The sequence below is a fragment of the Cloeon dipterum genome, chromosome 4, assembly GCF_949628265.1.
Source record: "Cloeon dipterum chromosome 4, ieCloDipt1.1, whole genome shotgun sequence".
In the NCBI taxonomy this organism is placed as follows: Eukaryota; Metazoa; Arthropoda; class Insecta; order Ephemeroptera; family Baetidae; genus Cloeon; species Cloeon dipterum.
Window position 1 is genome coordinate 12944594 of NC_088789.1, and position 23217 is coordinate 12967810.

At 39.8% G+C, this 23217-nt stretch overlaps 4 protein-coding genes across 5 annotated transcripts; 3 read left to right on the forward strand and 1 right to left on the reverse strand.

The window, feature by feature from the left end:
- Positions 1–2979, forward strand: LOC135944571 (protein-associating with the carboxyl-terminal domain of ezrin). 2 transcript variants are annotated; one of them, XM_065491611.1, is made up of 11 exons: positions 1–258; positions 343–524; positions 598–783; positions 842–1100; positions 1155–1341; positions 1392–1546; positions 1603–1691; positions 1748–1987; positions 2038–2122; positions 2178–2467; positions 2525–2979. In XM_065491611.1, exons 2-11 carry the CDS (start codon positions 357–359, stop codon positions 2738–2740), a joined length of 1875 nt encoding a protein of 624 aa, XP_065347683.1. In that variant the 5' UTR covers positions 1–258; positions 343–356; the 3' UTR covers positions 2741–2979. The 2 variants fall into 2 exon arrangements, with proteins under 2 accessions (XP_065347683.1, XP_065347682.1); XM_065491610.1 differs by having other exon boundaries at positions 2–258; positions 2169–2467.
- A 110-nt stretch (positions 2980–3089) lies between these two features.
- On the forward strand, positions 3090–5048 carry LOC135944576 (histone H2A.V). The gene is made up of 2 exons (XM_065491615.1): positions 3090–3512; positions 4241–5048. Exons 1-2 carry the CDS (start codon positions 3188–3190, stop codon positions 4300–4302), a joined length of 387 nt encoding a protein of 128 aa, XP_065347687.1. The 5' UTR covers positions 3090–3187; the 3' UTR covers positions 4303–5048.
- Positions 5049–5084: 36 nt separating this feature from the next.
- Positions 5085–7961, reverse strand: ND-51 (NADH dehydrogenase (ubiquinone) 51 kDa subunit). The gene is made up of 8 exons (XM_065491612.1): positions 7825–7961; positions 7513–7577; positions 7263–7407; positions 6889–7181; positions 6570–6800; positions 6278–6510; positions 5509–5717; positions 5085–5447 (listed from the first exon to the last, which is right to left on the reverse strand). Exons 1-8 carry the CDS (start codon positions 7871–7873, stop codon positions 5263–5265), a joined length of 1410 nt encoding a protein of 469 aa, XP_065347684.1. The 5' UTR covers positions 7874–7961; the 3' UTR covers positions 5085–5262.
- Positions 7962–7992: 31 nt separating this feature from the next.
- LOC135944575 (mannose-P-dolichol utilization defect 1 protein homolog) lies at positions 7993–10375 on the forward strand. Its single transcript, XM_065491614.1, has 5 exons — positions 7993–8233; positions 8361–8426; positions 8564–8696; positions 8757–8997; positions 9824–10375. Exons 1-5 carry the CDS (start codon positions 8146–8148, stop codon positions 10067–10069), a joined length of 774 nt encoding a protein of 257 aa, XP_065347686.1. The 5' UTR covers positions 7993–8145; the 3' UTR covers positions 10070–10375.
- Positions 10376–23217: the final 12842 nt, after the last annotated feature.

Genomic DNA, 23217 nt, shown 5'->3' on the forward strand with positions numbered 1-23217 from the left:
AACACAACATTGAGCAGTCAAGAACACCACCTCAAAATTACGAAAACGAGTAGCGATTAAGTCATAAACTAAACACGTTATTGTAAATTTTTCATCAGCGGTTTACGTTCTATCGTTTTCATCAGTTATGCATTTTCTCACTTTCTAGAGGGCTTGCAATATTTGCCCTGAAAAGTGCATTTGAACCACAATATTCGCTGTATGTACAATAGTCAAAAGGCAAAATGAAAATCAACTAGTCCCACGTAAATAGTAAAGGTTCGTTAGACGTTAAATGCAGCTAGATGATTGGAGAGCTATCTATAATGAGAACCAGTGAAACCGATATTTCTATTTTTTCAGGTCAATTGCATGAAATGGGAAACGAAAAGAGCAATTTGGGCAACATAGATATTAAACCTGACGTTATTGAGGTGGCAAACACATGGACCTTGAAGCAGGCATTTTGCACAGCAAATTCAACCCAATATTCTGTATTCTGCAGTCCGCTAGACACTTCCTCTTCTTTGGAACTGGCTGCAAAGGTAAATCATAATACCTAGCACTTCTGAAATGTGCTGCAAAATGCCATCCTCACGAGAATTCTGCTTATTGCAGAATCTGATTTTGTATCGCCATCCTGGGATCTTAAAATACGTGCAAACCTGGAGCCAAGGTGGATATTTTAACCTGGCAACTGAACAAGTGCTGCCGTTGTCACAAGAGCTGGGAGCTCAAACTAATCTGCAAGTTTGTCTTGGATTGAGAAGCATACTGAGGGCCTTAGTTTTCCTCCATGATACTGTAACAATTCATTTATGTTCATATCTTTCAAATTGTTTATAACACGCCCCTATATCAGGCAAAAGTATGCCACACAAACATTTGCTGTGGTAGTGTGTATGTTTCGCCGGACAACACATGGAAACTGGGAAATTTTGAATTCATCACCAAGTATGCTGATTTAACATCAATGAATTTGCAAAAAACCCGCAGTCGACGTTATGAATATGCCATTCCACCTGAAGAAACCAGAGAGACCAATGTTGAACCTCAATCCCTTGATTTGTTTGGATTTGGAGTGATGGTACAAGAAATTTTGAAGAAAAGGGACCTTACTAGTAATTAGCAGAAAAATAGAATAAATCATGGTACTAAAATTCGATTATTTCCAGGTGATCCTTCTGGGAAAGAATTTTATGATGTTGCCTGTGGAAAGCTTCAGAACAAACAAACTAAGGCAAGAGGAAATTTAGCTGATCTCTTGGAGCATCCATACTTTTCTCATCCTGTGGTTGAGATTTTGGAATTTTTATCCGCCATCACTCTAAAGACTACAAGCGAGAAGGAACAATTTTTTAGGTTTGAAGAGCCTGCAATTATTGGTTTATTTTTTAACTTTAATTTTACAGGGGCTTGTGGGCTCAACTAGCTACTCTCCCTGAGACAATGGTGGCCACACAGTTGGCAGACCTTTTGCTTTCACGCTTAGTTCTCCTGGAGCCATCTGCTCAAACATATTTAGTACCATGGTTGCTGGCGATAAAGGAAGAGCAACCTCTAACAGGTAACCTATGATTATCTAGCGCAGACTTAATTAAATTTATGATTTCTTTTTCAAAGGATCATTCCAAAGTGATGAGTGCATGCCCTTGTTTAGCCGGCCAATTTTCGAAAGATTTGTGTCTCTCAAACTGGTGAAGATCTTCCAGGTTTAACTTTTGTTTTGTAAAAAAGTTAAAAATCACAAAATGGAGCATTCTTGTAGGTTCACGATAGTCAAGTGCGTTCCGTGCTGCTGAAACACTTTTCATCATACTGCCATGGGTTCACAAAGGAGCAACTACAACACAATATTTTGCCAGAGTTGCTTGTTGGGATCAAAGATAATGATGATTTTCTGGTCGCGATCACATTGAGAGCGCTTGCCGACTTGGTCCCAATTTTGGGGGCTGCGACTGTGATTGGGGGCAAGAGAGGCAAGCTTTTCACCGATGGCCGTCCAAAGGTAAGATTTTATTATATTCTGGAAAAAAATAATCAACTCCGTCGGTTCAGGTTCGACCGACCAAGAAATTGATGCCAGTTTATTTGGTGACACCTGCTAAACCAAAGCTTGCACTTGTGAAACAAACTGAAGAAGGTAACCCTGTTATTAATTGAACTGTTCCAACATACATTAAATTTAGAAATTACAGAAGAAGCTGTTGAAACTGGAATTTCTGCTGCCCTGCCAGAGCGGTTGTCTCCTGATGGTGGCGAGGCGTGGTCAGACTGGGATGATCAGCAAGATGAAGATGAAGAGAACAAAGAAGAGTTGATTGGAAATGAAGAAAGCGAGTCAGAAAAATATCAATATTCGCCAGCTCTAAAGAAGCCTTTACAACTGGCTAGCAAGGTGTCACAAATGGTTCCCAAAAAAGTGGTGGATGATTTGGATTCGCTAGACATTAAAGTGGCGAAAATAAACGTCACTACCACAGTAAAGGTATTTTTATTATTATTTAAATTTATTTGCTTCATTGTAAGCGATTTTAATTTTTAGGAGCTGGATTTTTTCCAAGACATGGAGCCAGTAATAGCTCCCTCAAAAAATCCCTTACTTCCTGATGAGGAAGAAAATGCTGAAATATCAAAAACCGCACAGAATAAATTTTCAATGGCCCAGACGGAAGACGCGTTAGAAGGTGGATGGGGCGAAGACAATGATTTTTCAGACTGGGGCGATGAAGAAGGGGCTTTAAAACAAGAGACAAATTAAATTTCATATTATCTAATTCATTAATATTAAATATATTTTAGGATTTAGTTGATTTTTAGTAATTGGGTAGCATACTGAATTACTGGATCTATAGGACAGTACTGGGCACATCATGTTAATTAATGTATAATTTTCTCCCAATGTGATAATATTTTACTGGAATAATTTTGTCAAAATTTTTTATATGTCTGATAACTCCATTGCAATAATAAACTCATCTTCATAATGTTCAATCATGATTCACAATGGTCAGTCAATTTTGACGCCAACAGATGGCGTTTACCTTGTGAGAGCTTCTGTTTCCCGCTAAAAGGCAGCACACGCGTCGACTGAAACTCCCCCTTTTGTCGGTTATTCCGTTGGCGTCGGATCCGTTTACTAGCGAGCTGCAAGCACTTAAGTGTGGTTCCCATACCCCGACTATTTCGCGTAAAATCTTGAGTTAGGATGGCAGGAGGTAAAGCAGGAAAGGACTCCGGGAAAGCAAAGGCGAAGGCAGTGTCCCGTTCGGCTAGAGCGGGCCTCCAGTTCCCCGTGGGCCGTATCCACCGGCACCTGAAGAATCATACGACCAGTCACGGCCGTGTCGGCGCCACGGCCGCCGTCTACAGTGCGGCTATCCTGGAGTACCTGACCGCTGAAGTGCTCGAGTTGGCCGGTAACGCATCCAAGGACTTGAAGGTGAAGCGCATCACTCCTCGCCATCTGCAGCTTGCCATTCGTGGTGACGAAGAATTGGACACCCTGATCAAGGCGACCATTGCTGGCGGCGGTAAATATCGATTTCCGGCCTTGATTCGGCTTAATTTTGATTTTGACGCGTGCTTGGCATTCTTGAGAATTATTTGCCGTTTCGACCGGGTCGGCGACTTATTTACTTTCGGCTAAAATCTGCGGAGAAGATCAGGTTGACATGCGCGGCGTTGCCATTTACAACTCATTACTGTGGCATTTTTCTTACTGGACACACTCAAATTGCGCATCAACTGCTTATTTTAAAGTTCAATTCTGGTTAAAAATACGATATTTGAGTCGCAATTAACAATTTCACAGTGCAATGCGCGTATTTCATTAGTGGTCATAAGCAATACGAAGTGGCAACACCGCAATAACTTGGAAGATCAAACATATTTTGGCGCGAAGGCCCTCGTTTGTAATTGTTGTCCCTATTACGTCACAAAAGGGAATTGACTGCAGGTGTCCAGGTGCCCATTTGATCGAGACATTATTAGTGTTTGTCAATGCCTAATACACACCGCAGTAATAATAGTTGGTCAAGTCCTGTTTTAAAAGGCACGCACTCACTATAAGATTTTTTCGATTTTTTGTCACATGCCAGCACAGACGCATTGCTTACATACCGCGCTACCCCCTCCCTCTGCATTCAATTCTTGCCTGGTCAAACCCTGAGTTGACCGCGTTAAATGAATTTGAAAAATACTTTTAACGATATGAATAAATACCTTCTAACATTTTACAATTGCACCTTTTCTGTTTCAGGTGTGATTCCTCACATCCACAAGTCACTTATCGGCAAGAAGGGCACGCAAAAGCCAGCTTAATGAAGCACTTCAGGAGGTGTTTTTCATAATTGAGAAGTAATTTCAACTTACTGGAATGAAGAAGATCATCATGCATCAGTTAAGGTTAAGGAACTTCCGCAGAAGACAGACAACACCCCACCTGTGCCGTACAACAAAACTTAAATTAACAACTGTTCACAAGTGAATTTATAAAACGAGAAATCGAAGTTATCAACAACTCACAAATAAAATATAAATGTAATCCAGAACAAAGCAGTGGAGGTTAGCTATGTGACGGCATTTGAATTGGGTTAAAGCATCAGCAATTATTCTCTTATAGACCCCTCTCCGAGTTATTTTAACCAAAATTTATGACTTGTTCCGGATGACAGTTGTCTTCAGGAATCATGTTGTCTATGTAGGCAGTATGTCTATGCTACATCATGATCCTGGAAATACATACCGTTTTATCGAAAGATGAATGAGGGTTTGTTTGTTTGCGTGTGCAAATGTAATTCGGATAATAGATTTGTGTTCTTTCTTTATTAATTTCATCCTATTTGAGCAAAATTTAGGTAACTTTTCCTACTGAAAGTAGCTTTAATATGACAAAAAATTGACCATTTGTTGCTAAATTTTAGATTTTAAGCCCCATAATGACATTGTCGTCATTGATTAATCAGTACACATTCATCTTTAATTTCACGTTTGTACTGTTCATTTAGCATCGCAGTGTATCAGTTTGGTGTACATATTTCGCATAATAAAAATTCAATTATTCTAACTGAGACGAAATCTTATTAGAATAAAATCACAACTAATTTTCCAGTATTAAATAAAAATTTTTATTTTCCTTAACAGGGATCAACTCCTTTCTGATCTGAAATGCTCACAAGTTAATTCAGCAGGAATTTATAACAATCAAAGAGCCGGATTTAATGGTGAACGTGCTTTATATTTACATCTCTAAGCCTGAAAACCGCGTTTCCTAAGAGTGACCTAGTTGGCTGCCTTCTTCTCAGAAAACCTTTTCATTCTAGATTCCAACTCGGGTCTGAAGTGTCGGATCAATCCCTGAACAGGCCAAGCAGCACCATCACCCAGAGCGCAAATGGTGTGACCTTCAATTTGCTTGCTCAACTCCCACAGCATGTCAATTTCTTCAGGCTGAGCATCACCAGTAACTAGAAAAACAAGACGCCAAATAAGCTGTGCGGAGTTAACTTGATGAACAAATAAGCTCACTGAATCTGTGGATGACTTGGTTCATCCAGTTAACACCCTCTCTGCATGGAGTACACTGTCCGCACGATTCGTGCTTATAAAATTCAATGAGCCGAGCAATGGCTTTCACGATGTCGGTCTGTTTGTTCATCACGATGATGGCTGCTGTGCCCAAGCCAGTCTGGGCAGCCACAAGGCCGTCAAAGTCCATTAAGACCTCCTCACACACGCTAAGAGGAAATTCAATTTTTATTACAAAAATAATCAAGCGGATTTATTTAACAGAGGTTAGGATAAGGATAGTGGAGACCAGGATATGAAAATGGGCCAAAAATCCTGATACCCTGTGCTTAGTATTATTATTTTATTGAAGATTGTCAAGACTGTCATAATTTTGTTCAATTAACATGAACTAAACAAAAATTAATATAAATTTAACCCTCAAACTTCATGTTCTGGTCCTGCCCTTTTCTTCTAAATAGAAAAAGTTTAATACTGTTAGGCCTTCATTCTTCAATAGCAGAGCAATTTATAGTGTTCAGTGAATTTGTATGTGTCATCTACGGCTCAGTGCGGCGAGAGATTACATTGTAATTAATCGTTTTTGCAATACGTTTGCTATTACTATGCCCTTTCTTGCTGTATTTTCTATTTAATCCTTAATTTTATGTATTGACAATAGCAAGAATAAACAAGAATAAGCGCTTAAAACACTGTGGCAAACTTTAAATTTAATTTTCTAAAATATAAGGGTTAAATATATTCCCTGGGCAAAATCATAAAGACTTACTTCTTTGGAATGAGGGGAGTAGACGAACCACCCGGGATGATAGCCAACAAATTGTCCCATCCACCAGTTACACCACCAGCATGTATTTCAATCAAGTCTTTCAGAGGGATGGACATTTCCTCCTCAACAGTGCAAGGGGTGTTGACATGGCCAGAGATGTTAAACAGCTTAGTGCCAGAATTACGCTGGCGACCAAAGGATGCAAACCAGGTTCCACCTCGGCGACAAATAGTCTGTAATTAAAACTGATATACCCCATGTTCCGTTAAAGCATGATGCAAGAGTTGCTCACAGGAGACACGGCAACAGTTTCAACATTGGCAACAGTTGTTGGACAGCCGAAAACACCAACATCAGCGGGGAAGGGTGGTTTCAGCCTGGGCTTGCCCTGCTTGCCTTCGAGACTCTCAATAAGGGCGGTTTCTTCACCGCAAATATAGGCTCCTGCACCACGGTGCATGAACACATCAAAATCAAAGCCGGAGCCACAAGCGTTCTTTCCGATCAGTCCAGCTTGGTAAGCCTGCATAAAAACAGATTTTAAATGATTTCTTGACCGTCCAAACACATAGCTGCTTGACAAAAATTTGTCCACCATTTTTAATTCTCACCTCGCTGATTGCGACCTGCATGTTGGACGCCTCATTATAGAACTCGCCTCTGATGTAAATGTAGGCTGCCCTAGCGCCCATGGCTCGTCCAGCAACCAGACAGCCCTCGACCAGCTTGTGAGGGTCATGCCTCATGATCTCACGGTCCTTGCATGTTCCTGGTTCCCCTTCATCAGCGTTGACTACCAAATACTTTGGCCTGCCATCAGAGGGCTTATTCATGAAACTCCATTTCATGCCTGTAGGGAATCCAGCACCTCCGCGGCCACGTAGACCTGAGGTTTTCACCTCATCTGCAAAGAAATTAAATTATGAGAGTTTAGCTTGTATACAATCACTGTGAAGAAATATGAAATTAAATGAAAACCCCTTACTTAGAATCCACTCGGGGCCTTTCAGTAAAATTTCCTTTGTCTTATACCAATCTCCTCTCTTAGAAGCACCTTTGAGGCGCCAGTCATGACGGCCGTAGAGGTTGGTGAAGATCCTGTCCTGGTCTGCCAACGGTCCATATTTGCTCTAAAAAAATTATGCATAGTATTAACATTTTGGCAGGAGATATGTGTATTATATTCAATTTGAGGAGTGGAAACTAAACAAAAACAATTTATAATTATTTCAAACCTTGCCAGCTGGAGCGGTGGTGTTTGTTCGAATTTGAGGTGCATTGTACAGGGCAGACACTAGGCCTAGAATGTAATGAAAATTTTAAACCTCGATAATTTCATTTGAATATCTTGACGTTACATAACAGATTGACAATTTATTTACCATTGCGGTAACCTATTCAAGAAAGCGAAATAAGGGGAACGTGAAAATCGTTTAAACTGAACACACAAGCTTATCATTAAAATAACTGAAGGCTAAAATCTTTTAAATTATTTTCCGATGTAGTTTAATCGAAACGAAAACAGTGAAATATGGATAAATCCTCACCGAATTGGCCTTTAGGTAGAACGCCCCATCGAGTAAGAGCACCAGCCATTTTTGCTCTTCTTCTCGTCTACCTCGTCTACTTGCTTCTCGGCCAGCTGGGAATGAGTGATCGCTGATTGGTTGATGGGCACGCCTACCTTGCTTTGCGTGGCTGACATTGACTGCAGTATCTCGAGGTTCTAGTCGGCTTACATTTCGGGGTTGCTGTATGTATGATAAACCAAAAAACCAGTCGAAGTTGAGCTACACAGAGAAAGACTGATAGACTTTTTCTAAATTGTCCATCCGTCGTCTTACATACTCCTTCAAGTTACAGACGAAATGGCTGAGCAATTCAAGCAGTTGTGCCTTCTGCTGCTAACTCCTCAGTGCTACGATGAGTTCTTCGTCAATTTTAATTTCCTTGATGGTATGTCTTTCCCGTAAAGTGTGTCTGAGCATTGCTTTGCCACATTCTGCATCATTTAAATTTGTGCTTAATTTCCTCAATGTCTTATTTTTTGATGATTTGTTTTATAATCTCTTCGTTCTCACAGTTCCCTGTCTCAAAGCTGCCCTGAGCAAAGGCCTGGGAGTAGGAATTATTGCTGGCTCAATGTTAGGTAAATATATTATTGTTAACTTATCAATATGCAGATATATTAATAAAGCCATCTATGAAAATTTATCTTAAACTTTAACGCATATTATTCAAGTTGATTGTGATTTTAATGCTAAACTTTATTAAATTTGATTGCAGTAAAAGTTCCTCAAATCACAAAAATATTTGGAGCTAAGAGTGCCGAAGGTATTAGCATTGCAAGTGTATTTCTGGAGCTCTTTGCCATAACTGCCAATGTCGCCTACAGCTATACCAACAAGTTTCCTTTCAGGTTTGAATGAAACGATATAAATATTACCTTGAAATATTGCAAAATCATTTTATTCCACAGCGCCTGGGGTGAAGGTCTATTTTTGGCTTTACAAACGTCTGCAGTTGCCGCCATGGTTCTGCTGTACGGAAACCAAGCAAGGACTGGGAAGAAGAAAGAATCTGGTGGAAGTGCTGTCCGCGCTTGTTTGTTTCTTGTGGTCTACACGGTTCTCTTCCTTGTTTTGACCACTGGATTTACCCCACTTGATGTGCTATGGTCTTTACAAGCAGCCAACGTACCCATCATATTGGCTGGAAAGGTTGTTATATACACTCTTTAGGTCAAAAATTGTTTATTACAGAGCAAACAATCTTCATGTCAAAGTCCTATGCCTTCTAATCTTATCTGGCCTGTTACTCTGCATCCTCAGTTTATTGGCAACATTTCTTTTTTGTTCTTTTGCTGACTGAGTTTAAAAATCTAAAATATAACGTCATGTGTTATGAAGAACATAACAGATTTTAAAACGAAAATGTTGGTCAAAATATAGCTGCTCAAATCTTTTGGTTCTTAGAAAAGCTAAAATATATTTTTAATGAACTAAATCTCCATTTTATCACCATGTGCGTGGTGTAAAAAATCTAGGAGTGCATAATAATTATGAGAGACTATAATTTATCAACATCTAGCATAATAATTATATTTTTGTGTTACTGGGTTAATATTATCCTTCCAAATGATCCTAAATCCGATAGTTAAAATGTTAAGATTTTATCTTACAGAGAGGTACACGAATCAAATGATGTAATATCTTAAGAGTTTTAACTTGTTTTTCAAGTATTCTACTTAAAATACAACTTCCATTATATTTACAGACAGAAATACAATTTTTAAAAATACACATGCATTCAATAAGTATCAGTATAATTATTCTTGCCTTTTTCATACAGTAAATACAGTACATTCATTTGAAGTAAATCAATAGCGTGGAGGACTATCAAACTAAAACAGTGAAAATGATGAACTGCTACAAAATAAACTTGCAGAGTTTAGCCACTTCATTGCTTTGAAGTCATGCTCACAAAATACATTACATATTTATTATCCTTATAATCAGTATGTGTAATTGAAATCCTCTTTTTCAGCTCATTCAAGCATTTGCCAACTACAAGGCGGGCTCAACAGGCCAGCTCTCTGCAGTCACTGTTTTCATGCTCTTTGGGGGATCGCTTGCTCGAATCTTCACGTCGTATCAGGAGACTGGCGACATGACAATGATCATAACCTACTGTGGCTCTTCATTTGCCAATGCCATCATTGCAACCCAGCTGATTTACTACTGGCCAAGAGGTGCTGGAAAGAAAGAGAAGATGCGCAAGAAGAAAGAGTAAATAACACTGGAACAAGCTATTTTTCTTTTGAGCGTAAATTTGGTGGATTCTATTGAAATCTTATGGGTGTCTTGACTTCTGTGTTAGGAAAAATTTTAATCTTTGGTGAAATTCGAGTTAAAGTGTCGCTAGGTTTCATTTTTAACATGTTAGTCTTGTCACATTTCTGCAGCGTAGCTTGTATTTTGAAAATTTCTTGACGATGGTCATATTATTGTTGTTACTTGCCCATTCCATGAGATGTTACATGTGTCTAAATGATATCATTTAATTATTAAATAATGTTTTTGATATTGAAGTCCAAGATTCACAGTATTTTATTAAATTGCCTGCCAGAGATATGATATGTGGGTTGGCTAAAAAAAATCTTCCAAGTCAAAATAGCAGCTTTAAACTGAGAGGCTGTGCTCATTTGCATTGATTTATGGCTGCAGCCAAACCAGAGCATGCGGGGCTTGTGGAACTGTGCATGTTTTCTCTGCCAGTCGTAAGTGCAGTGCCAATAGAATGATTTATTTCCTGGAGGATTAAATTGTGTAATGCCTGCGCACAAACTGGCTCTTAACATATCAACCATTGCTGCAAAGTGTGTGTGTGCGAGAGAGCAGCGAGCGAGCAGGCGTGGTCTGATACACATTCAGTTTGGTATCAAGGCTGGAGGGTTGGCTTGGCTGCTGCAGAAGAAGGGAAATTAATTACACACGTTTTATATACACAGCGGCAGGACGGAGCAAGACTAGACGGAGTAGTGGCTCAAGCTCGAAGACGGGCGGGCCTGTATACTCGGCAGGAGCAACACCCAAATTTTTCCAGCAGACACGTTTATGAAAGGAGTTCTCACGCGCAGCATTATAATTTCGGTTGGCGAGGAAAGCAAAGTTTGCTGCAGTGCTGCCTGCCAAGCGTTTTTGGTCTTTCCTTTATTCCAGGCAAGGGGTGCGAAGAAAGTTTGTAATTATTAACTGGGGCCGCTGATTAATTATAGTCATTAATTAAATAGTTGTGCCAAGACAGCCGGCTGCAAGAGGAGGAGCGAAGAGGAAGAAAACTCCGCCACCAAGCCCGCAGGAAATATTTGCGCGTCGGGGATTTATAATGCCGGCCATAAATATTTTTAATTTCTTATTAAAATTTGTCCCTCTCCCCCGGCGGTCGTCTTGCTTCTGAGGGAAGAATAATTATTCGGCACAGCAGAGGGGCCGCTTTTAACTGCGGGTAATGAGTAATTTTCACTGCAAATTATTCAGCATCACAGAGAGAAACGCGGAAATGAAATGAGCGGTGCTGGTTGCGTCGGAAAAGCGAGAAAGAACAAGAGTGTGCAAAGCAGCTCGCAGCTCGCGCGTCTCTTTGTATATATATCCTCCTGTACAGGCATTCTCAACATCAAATGCAAGCAGGGGACGTGTGATGCTAATAATTTGCGGCCATCAAAGAAAGTAAAAAAGGAACGGCGTCGGGCTGATATATTTGGTCGTTCGTTCAAAGTAATTTTGCAGCAGTGAGCGCAGGGCCTTAAAGAGCGAGAGAGAGAGAGAGAGAGAGAGAGAGAGAGCGCATGTAATGTGCTGACGCCGAGTGAGAGAGTGAGATGGATGGGCATGTATTTTGTGCTGCCTTGCCTGCCGAAGGAGATGCACGGTGATTATTGACGGCAATATCCTCGCGGCCTGATATTGAGAGGGTGTATGTAGTATATAACACCATCCAAGAAGCGATCACCAGGATTCGGTTGCGCAGAGGCTGGATTTGCATCTAAGTAAGCGTCTTCGGGACGATTGAAATAACTCGTCTGCACAGTGCCTCAACGGCGAAAACTGAGAATAAAGTCCATCCTAGCAATAGTCCCACGATGACTAGCAAAAGATTACAACTAGGGGTGATCTACAAGATATTCCCATCAAGTATGGCTGTGCTCGTTGCGCTCATATTTTTCCTTTGTCTCAGTGTGAAAACGTAGGCAACACGCGCGTCGTTGATGTGTAGCAGGTTGCTGCTGCTCTAACATCATGGGTTAAGTAGAATTATTTATTCCGTTTTATGAGCTCAACCAGCAACTCAATGAAAATAACAATCCCTGGACAGTTAACGCAGTAGCAAAATTTCCAATAATACAATGTGTGGATCAAATGCAAACGATATAATTGAGATTCATTTGGAGCAATATATGAGCTGCTGATCGAAAGTTAAAATGGAAATAACGCAGAAACACCAAACTGAGCAGCACTGCTAAAATATTTATTACATTGCCAGCCTCCCATCATAAATTGTGTTGCAAAGTGATAAATCCGCTATGTGTTAAAAAGCACCCTCGCACGCATTTCCCAACTTTCTGCGTGCTTGGGCGGAGATTTCGGCAGAATCCGCTCTCATTATGGTAAGAGATTTTGTTTGGCGCTGAAAGAAATTGCAGTGGAAGCAATTGGGGGCTGAAAACATAAAAAGCGACAAAGAACTGTGGAGACATAAAGAAGATTAAAGAGAAGATAGAAAATGAGAGGAGGCTGGGACGGCGAGAGAGCGAGTGGGAGCAGAGAAGAGAGAGGTTTTCGGGATGCACACCCGCTCGCTCGCTCTCGCGAACACGAGCCAAGGAGGACTTTGCAATCCGTCCTTTCTTCCTCCTCATCATCATCACTACCCGAGCTTACGGATTTTCCAATCAACACTGCGGCAGGCAGAGAGATTCATTTTATGTGTCTCACTGCGCCTCTGCTCTCTGTCCCCCACTCAATCCGCGCAAGCTATTTTTTGGCTTTTTTATTTCCTGCACACACACACAGCATCTGTCCTAACAGAGAATATATCTCATTTGGAATTATAGTAGATTAGCAATACAAATAGACTCACACACTTTTTTAACAATCCCTTGGGATTTCTCTCTTCTTTGTTCTGCTTCGAAAAATTAAGCAATATAATAATCAACAATTAAATATGTCTACATATGAGGAAATAAAATGGGCTTTTTCTATGTCTTTCCGATATCTCACCTATCCTTTAACAAATATTTTCGTATTTGAATTTATTTGTCTGGATATGACAATGTTTGGGGGAAAATAGCCCTGCAGAACCTTAATAAATATCATTTTGAAGGTAAAAAGCGAAAGAAAAATCATCGAACATGTCGTAATAATTTGAGGTTAAGGTCATTTTTAAATTATGCAGTATGTAACAAATTGTTATCATTTAGTTTGCTGGGTTATTATGAAATTTCGTTATATCAGGCCATTGTAACTTGGCACATCACGTTGACAGCTATTTCAGTGCGTTAACCGCATCAGATTATATAAAATGTCATATGATATTGAGCAAACTAGTGATTTTGCAATACAGTTATTGGGACGAGAATTCTCAGAATTCGACTCTAGCATCCTAGTCGTGCGCGCAGCAGCAGCCTTTGTGCGTTTCTGCTGCAAGCAGCGCAGCGCACCTTAATTTTCACGTTGAAGGACGACGGCATTGAACAAAACAAAATATAATCAATTGGAATGTACGACAGCCAATTAGGAGTTTTATTTTCACGCATCTCTGCACACGATGGAGCGCGAAATAAAATTTTCCGCCAATCAATCGCAGCTGCTGCTGCTGCTTCGTATGCCTGGCGCATTCACTGCCTTCACTCGGCTGCCTATTATTTTATTAACCCTTTCTGCTGGCTGCTGGGCTCGCCATCCATCTTTTTTCGCCTCTTAACTCGTTCGTTCATCTGCACTTGAAGTGTGTCTAAGTTTTCAATTAATGGCACCATTCTGCTAATTGCCATCGCCATTAGCAGCGCCAAGAGCAGCTCCTTCTTCTCTCTCGTCGCTCGTGCACTCGTCGTCGCCATCGCCGTCCCCCAAACTTCTTCTCCAACTGCAAAATGCAAGCGACGACGGCACATTCTCTTTTGTCTTAAACGCGACTCATCTCTTAAAAGTTTCCAGCCCATTGCTCATTTTAGGTTCGGTGCGCGATTATTAGCGATGCAGGCGATAAAAAGAGCCGTGTGCCGTCAAAACTTTCCCTCTCTGCAGTTCCTTAATTCCAGCACGCGCACCATACAGCTTTCTTTTGACTTTCCTATTGAACTCAAACCTTATGCTGGAAAATATCACCGAATTGATGCTGAAATTCATTCAATACTTAGTATAAATACAAATGATGGTTGGCTGCTATTGTCTGGAGAGGGCCCTCGATTTTTTTTAAGCATGGCCAATTTTCAAACACAATATTTTCTGCATGAAATAAAAAAAATAACTTCCCATCCCTTCCTTTTATTAAAATTAGATATACAGCCACAGAAAAAATTAGAGTTCCTCAATTTAGATAACAGTAATTAAATTAATAATTAATAAAAAAAAACAATGCAGGACTGTCGTGACACTCTTTGTCCTGATACTGACCTGAGGGGTGCCATGACAAGGCACCCGTAACAAAAAGTCAAGAAACGATTAATCTTTAGAATAGGTAACTTTAGAAAGCGTGAGAAACGAACAATGTTAGATTTTAACGTAGTTTTCATGTTTTCTTTCAAGCTGAAACGCGGCGGGGGTACACATAAAAAATGTAGCATGTGAGAAATTAGGCTGCACCCAGCGGCTACCGACTAGTGGGGGTGGAAATGAACATTGTGCTGGTTTCTCAGGGTCAGTTTCCATTTTTTGTTATTTCTTTTTCTAAGTCATTCTTGAGGTAGGAATAATATTTCAATGCTATGGAGCTTTGGGGATTATGAGGTTGAAACAAAACCTTGCGGGATCCTGAACAATTCTTCTCTTTTATGAGACAGTCACTTGGCGACTAAGTCTTACAGAATACAATGACCTTTAAACATAATTCATAATCGACTTTAGAATTAACAGTTTAAGAGAATTGACTTGAAGAACAATTTAAAATTAGAAAAGAATTTAACCGAATGAAACGGGTCCTTATCAATTAAACGCTCGGAACTCTTAAGATGCGACTTGTTGGCTCGTTTGTCCGGCGAAAACTAATTTAAATTCAAAATCTCTCTCTGTTGCATTAACGAATTTCTAACAAATATCGTCTAACAATCATTAATAACAATACCCTAGACCAAAAGTGAAAAAGGAGAGGGAGCTCGGCTCCGCAACCACAACATTTAGTCCGGGGGTGTAAACTGGAAGTTTTAGAGACATTTACTAAACTCAAATTGCAAATCTAACTTTTCTGCTTGACTTTGCAGTTTTCTCGACTGTATCAGTTTGACAGCATTCAACCAAATCTGCTTTGTTCGACCGGAAATTTGTCTCAGTCTGATCGGTCTGATTTTCCACCACTTTGCTTTTAACTACTTACATTGAAGAGACAGACTCAGTGGCTAAAATAAAAGCAGGTTTCAAACGGTCTACACTGACATTTTTGTGCTGGCCTTTAATTTCTATCTTGAAAAACTTGGGTCCTCTTTCTACTATCGGGAAAGGACCAGTGCATGGAGGCTGCAACGATTTTCTGACCGCATCAGTACGCACAAAACAGTGTGAGGCACTAGCCACATCAGGATGAACAAATGTTTTGAGATGATTTGAATGGTGTGAAGCAGGATTCGGACGTAATTTCTCAATGATCGCGCGCAATTTAATTAACAACTCATGTTGCGGCATTTCATTTTCGGATTCGACGAAAAATTCACCCGGCAATTTCAATTGTTCGCCGTATAGCAACTCTGCTGTATTGCACCTCAAATCCACCTTTAACACAGTTCGCAAATCTAACAAAACTGTTGACAAGGCGGCTGTCCAATGCTCTTTGTGGCACATGAGCGCAGCTGTAGCGGTATAAGAGCGCGGTCCTGCTTTTTGCTGGGAGCCAATTATTGTCGGCGCGGTTTGAATTATTGTAATTTTGCATTATTGTTTAACAGCAGACAGATGATTTTTTTAAAATAAGAATTCAGTTTTCGTCCGTCAGCAACACGGTGCTGGCGTGAATAGTTTAATTGTGCAGAACCCGATTCAAAGGGGTGAGTCCAACCGTCATTTAAACAAAAGAATTTGTAACTTATTATTGTAAACCATATCAGTTCTGGTATTATTTGATTAAGTGTCCGATCGGATTTCCAACTGTAACTAATACACCAACAAAATTCGTCAAATCTGAATTTATCGGTCTTCATCATTTCAACCCTCTTTTATCCCCCAAATTGGTGACCCCGACGTGAGAATTGAGAAGGACCCGGTTCATTCGGGTAAATTCTTTTATAATTTTAAATTGTTCTTCAAGTCAATTTTCTAAAACTGTTTATTTTAAATTCGATTATGAATTATGTTTAAAGGTCATTGTATTCTGTTAGACTTAGTCGCCAAGTGACTGTCTCATAAAAGAGAAGAATTGTTCAAGATCCCGCAAGGTTTTGTTTCCACCTCATAATCCCCAAAGCTCCATAGCATTGAAATATTATTCCTACCTCAAGAATGACTTAGAAAAAGAAATAACAAAAAATGGAAATAAAGAAATCTGTCCACTGACCCTGAGAAACCAGCAAGGTTTTGTTTCCACCTCTTAATCCCCAAAGTGGTGACCCCGACGTGACCACTACAGAGCTATTAAAATTTCCTACAGATTTTTTCATAGAGCTGATTGATTTTAAAAAAGTGTGTGTTCAGGAGTCTTTTAAGGGTAATTGTCAATTTTACCGACTTTATTTCTCCATCCTGAATTTTACATATGTTGTTAGGGGTGTTTCATAGTGTGTAACCTGAAATTTTGAGCAAAAAATTCGGGGGCTTTTGTTGGGAAATCGTGATTTTCGAAAACGGAAAATTTCAGATAGTAAATCCGAAATATCAAGGTATCTTTGGTCCAGATTGGAATTTCGATGTAGTTTTTTCACCTCCACGCGTAACTTTTTCAGTAAAACAAATTTGCCATTGGTCAAAAATTTGTAGGTCAAAGGTCAAGGTCACAAATTCACATGCCAAATGTTTGGTTAAAAATATCGCAAAATACGCCCCCTCGGATTTTTTTCATGAAAACGTAAAAAATGTAGCCCTGAATTTGTAGAATCGAATGGTGAAGAGAAATCGATGGAGACTCTGATAGATCGCGAGATATTTTGAATTTAAGGATTCGTGTCGGGCGTCCGGCACGACGACAATATCATCCGGCGATTTTACTTTCGTAATTTACGTCGGAATTTGATATGTAACCCACATGTTATGCATATGATTACCTAGAAAAATAAACGAGCTTTCTAGTGGTGTGCTTAAATTTTGTTTTGGTTTCAAACTTTTCAAGTAATAGCGGCGCGCGAAAATAAAATATAAATATTTCAAATTTTGATATTTTTGTAAATCTCAAATCTCGGGTTCTAACCATCAGAATTGCAAAAACTACCCACCGTTGGACTCGTCGCGACCTTCCCTAACCAGCTGAAAGGTTTAGGGGCGTTTACCCTCCACCCCTAACTGTAAGACGCTACATTTTTTTGTTTTTTTCTAGGGGGTTGAAGTTTAGCAATTTAGGGGTGGAGGGTAAACACCCCTAAACCTTTCAGCTGGTTAGGGAAGGTCGAGACGAGTCCAACGGTGGGTAGTTTTTGCAATTCTGATGGTTAGAACCCGAGATTTGAGATTTACAAAAATATCAAAATTTGAAATATTTATATTTTATTTTCGCGCGCCGCTATTTCTTGAGAAGTTTGAAACCAAAACAAAATTTAAGCACACCACTAGAAAGCTCGTTTATTTTTCTAGGTAATCATATGCATAACATGTGGGTTACATATCAAATTCCGACGTAAATTACGAAAGTAAAATCGCCGGATGATATTGTCGTCGTGTCGGACGCCCGACACGAATCCTTAAATTCAAAATATCTCGCGATCTATTAGAGTCTCCATCGATTTCTCTTCACTATTCGATTCTACAAATTCAGGGCTACATTTTTTACGTTTTCATGAAAAAAATCCGAGGGGGCGTATTTTGCGATATTTTTAACCAAACATTTGGCATGCGAATTTGTGACCTTGACCTTTGACCTACAAATTTTTGACCAATGGCAAATTTGTTTTACTGAAAAAGTTACGTGTGGAGGTGAAAAAACTGCATCGAAATTCCAATCTGGACCGAAGATACCTTGATATTTCGGATTTACTATCTAAAATTTTCCGTTTTCGAAAATCGCGATTTCCCAACAAAAGCCCCCGAATTTTTTGCTCAAAATTTCAGGTTACACACTATGAAACACCCCTAACAACATATGTAAAATTCAGGATGGAGAAATAAAGTCGGTAAAATTGACAATTACCCTTAAAAGACTCCTGAACACACACAAAATCAAATTTTTTTCCTGCAAAAAGGATTCTTTCCATTCGATTCTAATGAAGAAGTAAATTCTTGAAGATATTTCATATACAATTTGCGTGACGCTCTCTGCTAAGGAGAAACCAAAGGGATTCATAGTCAGATAATGAGAAATATGGGCAGAAGGCCGTATGACCCCTCTCCGCGGAGAAATAACCCTTTTCTTAGTACCTTTTTCCTCGCTCAGTTTAATGTTGGCAGCGCACGACGGCAGCTGACTTAATTTGTGTGCGTGGACGGGCAGCATGCGTTAAATTATTTAAAACCATCAGCAGGAGGACGGAACACGTCTCACCTCGCACACCGCGCATATTTTAACTCGAATTATTAATGTTTCGTGATCATGAGCGGAGAAAATTATTTAAATTAAGAAGCTGCCGCTGCCTCGCTTCTGCTGTGACGGACTTTATTAGTCTCAGAATCAGAAAATGCGCACGCAGAAGCCCTCCCGTGGATTTGTTCCAACACGGTATCCAACGAAGGAATTTTAATTTTCTCAATTAACACCACATTTAAATATTTTTAATGGCGTTTGAGAGATAGCGTTAGTTTTCCAAGGAAATGAAAATTCGAATTGTGTACAATTTTCGGAGGAAAATGTACTTCATGCTGTAACACTGTTCGTTATTCAACGAGGGCATTCGCTTCGCTTGAAATTGAATAACCAGCCCGTTGGCTCGCATTGTTAAGGCATTATCAGGAGTGTCAAAGCAATGGGAGGTATTTGAGCAGTTCGGAGATCTAATACTGGCTACCCAATGTCAGAGATGGCAAAAAGTGGTTAGTTTAGTGACTCGAAATGCTCAAATTGCTCAACGGGCTGGGAGGCGCACCGGCGCCGACTCGCTACTTGCTGGTTTGCACCTTTCCAGCATGCGTGATTTGGCTTCACGGGACGAATGTCTAGCGTTTCAATGCAGTCCTCGGTGCGGAGGCAAGTGGCCCTTGAGTGGGCTGGGTCCCTGTGCGGCCTGGTGCTATCCGTTCGCGGTGTTATTGGGACCCGGGTTTCAGCATTCGTGCTAGTGCAGTGCGCGCCCTTCCCGGTCCGAGGACAGGGATAAAAAAAGCAAAAAAAAAAAAAAAAATCGTTAAGTAAATTACGTCGGACGCAGGAATTTCTGTTTTAATGGTGTCATTTGTTCCTTTTGTGTAGTGCGTGTGTTTTAGCGAGAGGGTGAGCGAATAAAATACACACTTGGCGAGAAAGAGAGACAACATTTGTCTGATTGAAAACAAACACGCAGTTGCGTGAGTGTGATTACAGACATTAGTGAGAGGGCGGAGATCCTTTTCCCAACAAATAAAGCAAATACCTGCAGCACACATACAACTCTGCCTGGCTACAGGGACTCTGTGCTCAGGGTAGCAAGCATAATGAATAGGTGTGTGGCTCATTAATGCTGTTCTTGCATCGCCTGTGGAAATCATAAAATGACCACCTGTTCGCCAGTTTTTGTGGTTTCCCATTAAAGCACACTCGAATTGAGAGGAAAGCATGAGGAAAGACAAGCCAACTGGCAAGATGAAGAATGACCGTCTTTAATTAATTTTACGAGCACGCGCCTCGCCTGCGGTAGCTAATTAGCAATTATTTTGACTGAATGCGCAGTATGTTATGAATGTTGAGAAGACTCATTGACAACTGGTATGTATTTCTTTCCAAACATTAGCTAATCCTAAGCAAAAATTAAGATGAAATTCCTTGCAAAATTAAGATTTGATTTATTGTCATTTAAAGCTTTTTTACATATCTCTGAAATTCAATTTTAATAACAAGTTTTTTACATTAGTCAAAAATAATTGCAGGTGTTTTTGGAATACATTAAAACGAGTTATGCAAATGTATCTAAAACCAACACATGTTTTTACCTAAAAGGCAAATTTCAAATCAAATATCTAATAAGTTCCTTTTTTACTTAATTATATTTTATTGAAACTTCACACGCGTGGTAATTTGATTCATATAATCTGCCCCATCACGTGCTTTTAGTAATTCGTTGGCGCAAATTCCACCGAGAAGGATCAAGATTGTGTGCGTATAAAACAATGACTCCACACAAAAATTAAAGATTGAGTAACATCCCTGGCGCGCGTATTAAATTCCTCGCGGCTCAAACCCGCGCGCACGCGGGCGGCCACTTTTGACTCAGCTCTCCTCTCGCGGCTCAGAAAACTAAAAGCCTAATCGAATTAAGCGATTTTAATGCCCGATTTTTCTGTCATCCCACATCGCGAAATTCATCAAGATAAAAGGTTTTGACAAACGCGATAAATCTGTCGCTGCGCGGCAATGAAACACTAAATTGCGATTAAAGCGGCATAAATTTCTTGGATCGCGCGCCGCGTTTAATATATTTTTGGTACGAAATAATAAATTGCGCACATATTTCACCTTCAACTATATTACGATACAATAAATAACGTTTAACTCACTATATGGTGGCAACACAACGAGCGTGTGCAAATTTGAAATGTTGGCCTATAAATAATAATGGAATTTATTGCCGCGCGGCGTACAAGGGACTTTTGCGCCGAGCCGACAGCACTGCGCGACGAAAAATGTTTTCCGTTTTATGCTACGGGGCCGGGACATGAAAAGTTTGCTTTTACGATTCGTGGAACTATTTGTGGAAGAATATCGTTAAAATAGATGATGAGATGCGCATGGTGCTTTGTTATGACACCAAAAGTGTGAAGTGAACACAGTCGCCTGTTCAGCCCGCACACAGCACGATTGATAACACAAAGGCATAACATTAAATTAGAAATTGTACAAAAATTAGGAGTAAATTCTTCTCCTTTGGCACATCAGAAGTTAAAAAATATTATTGTGATTCTCGTGCTTTTATTTAATTGAAGAAAATTGTTGGCATTCGAATTTACCATTTGATTTATTGAATATTTTAACTCTAAATTATCATTCTGTCTCTAGTAAAAATACTCCAAATTCCTAATATTTGTAATTAATATTTATTGATCAGCAAGCATGCAGGTGGGTCTGGACCGAGCAGGAAAACCTTCTATGGCGTTGTATCAGGTGAATCCATCAGCATCAGCAGGGAAGCTGCCTTCCAATCACGAGAAGGAGCGGTGTCTCTGATCATCACATGAAACCATTGCAGGTGTTTAAGGCCACGGCAACTCACGGTCGATCAGTTGCTTCTACAGGCCGGTATTAAAGAATTAAAGGTATTGACAAAGAAAGAAAAATGCACTCAGGTTTACTAGTTTATTTTAAGGAAAACTGAATGGCCCTTCTCTGCGTGGAAAACTAACACTAGTGAAAATTCTAGAGGAAAAATATTTACCGAATGGGAAGTTGAATCAGGCATAAAATACGATTCAAATAGTGCAGCAGTTAGCAGCCGTCAGAAAAACTACAAGGGAATTTTTCCTTCATAAATTTTCATGTTAGAAAAATAAAAATGTATCTTTCTTTAAAATACTTTTTCATAACAATGGATGGTATTTTTGAGCAGGTGCACTTTTTGAGGGAAGGAGGGCGAGTGGCGGGGTTGTCAATACTTCAAAACTCCTTCAATTTTAATCCGAAATGCGTAAAGCCGGATTTTCGCTGATTTCTCCGCAGTATACTAAGAGATTATTTTGAAGGTAAATACCGCTGACGAGGTCTGCGGGGCTGATACAGCTGCAGAACAGTAGGAGAACACGTCGTGTTATTCTTTTTTTTTTTTGGAATTTTCACTATTATATAGCTAACCATCCAGAGTTAATTTTCGACACCGAGCAGAGAGCCATTCTGATTTTCTTAAATCTAGAGGTGTTGTGCTCACACACCAGCGGAAAAACCTTGGGAGAAGGGGCGGATGAAATGGAATTCCTCAGGTCCGCGCAGAGTTACCTGCAGACTGCATGGCTTCACCTCCAGCTAACTAAGCTTGCCCGCGGTCGGTCACAAAAAACCTCAAGCGTCACCAGCGAGAGCGTGCAGCTATAATATTCCTAGCCCGCCACGGGTGGAAGAGAAAAATGTGATTTTAATTGCACAGCCCGAGCCGATTCATTGGAGGATTTTCTTTCTCTCGCATTGCATCATACTCGCCTTTACTAAATCAACAGGCGATGAATGAAATTCCTTTCTCGCTGCTTCCTGGCTGAGCAGCAGCAGCACAATAAAATGTGATGAGGGTTGAACCTTACAAATTTAAATGAGGGATGAAACGGTTATTCTTTATTATTTTATATTGCCTGAAGATCACACAGGGGGCTTTGTCCTTTGCCAACGCATTCTCAGTTATTCCGAGAAAATGAAATTATCTTGGAGGAAACAAAATATGAATTTAAATTTTAGGCAAAGCTTATCATTGAATGTTTAATTTGCTAAAAAGCAGAAAAAATAATACCGTTTCTTCGCATTGTCAGACACTCATGAAATAAACAGTTTATATAGCCCCAAAAATCTGGGGCAGTTAAGAGAATTAAAATATAGATAGAATAATTATTACTGGTTATCGGACAGGGGCACATATTACAAGCTGCATTATATGATCACAGTAGCCAAGCGTGCCATAAAAATGTATGTTAAGCTAATTAATAATTTTCGAGGAAAGCATATTTAAAAATTGGATGCATTCTTGTATTACAGTAGAATTACGCTCTTCAAAATTAATTGTAAGGTTTTACCAGCCAATGAAATTTATTTCTAAAAAACAAGAATTTTTCTCTTTTTAAATAAAGTATTTGAAATGTTGTGATTTGAAATTATTCGGAAAGGAGGTCAGACCAAAAATGTTTCTAGTCAACTCATACACCATTGGGCAATGGAGTATTTCCTTAGAGGTACGTTTAGCTAAATAATCTTTTTGCCTAGTTTTTCTT

Bases quoted from the DNA above. Each gene is read 5' to 3' on its own strand.
- ND-51 (XM_065491612.1), bottom strand. From the start codon at position 7,873: ATGGCTGGTGCTCTTACTCGATGGGGCGTTCTACCTAAAGGCCAATTC. The intron at 7,408-7,512 runs GTTTGAAATAAT...TAATTTTTTTAG, and splicing joins CCACCGCTCCAGCTGGCAAG to AGCAAATATGGACCGTTGGC. The intron at 5,718-6,277 runs GTAAGTCTTTAT...ATTTCCTCTTAG, and splicing joins ACTCCCCTCATTCCAAAGAA to CGTGTGTGAGGAGGTCTTAA.
- LOC135944571 (XM_065491610.1), top strand. From the start codon at position 357: ATGGGAAACGAAAAGAGCAATTTGGGCAACATAGATATTAAACCTGAC. The intron at 1,342-1,391 runs GTTTGAAGAGCC...TTAATTTTACAG, and splicing joins GAGAAGGAACAATTTTTTAG to GGGCTTGTGGGCTCAACTAG. The intron at 1,547-1,602 runs GTAACCTATGAT...TCTTTTTCAAAG, and splicing joins GGAAGAGCAACCTCTAACAG to GATCATTCCAAAGTGATGAG.
- LOC135944576 (XM_065491615.1), top strand. From the start codon at position 3,188: ATGGCAGGAGGTAAAGCAGGAAAGGACTCCGGGAAAGCAAAGGCGAAG. The intron at 3,513-4,240 runs GTAAATATCGAT...TTTCTGTTTCAG, and splicing joins GGCGACCATTGCTGGCGGCG to GTGTGATTCCTCACATCCAC.
- LOC135944575 (XM_065491614.1), top strand. From the start codon at position 8,146: ATGGCTGAGCAATTCAAGCAGTTGTGCCTTCTGCTGCTAACTCCTCAG. The intron at 8,697-8,756 runs GTTTGAATGAAA...TTTATTCCACAG, and splicing joins ACCAACAAGTTTCCTTTCAG to CGCCTGGGGTGAAGGTCTAT. The intron at 8,998-9,823 runs GTTGTTATATAC...CCTCTTTTTCAG, and splicing joins CCATCATATTGGCTGGAAAG to CTCATTCAAGCATTTGCCAA.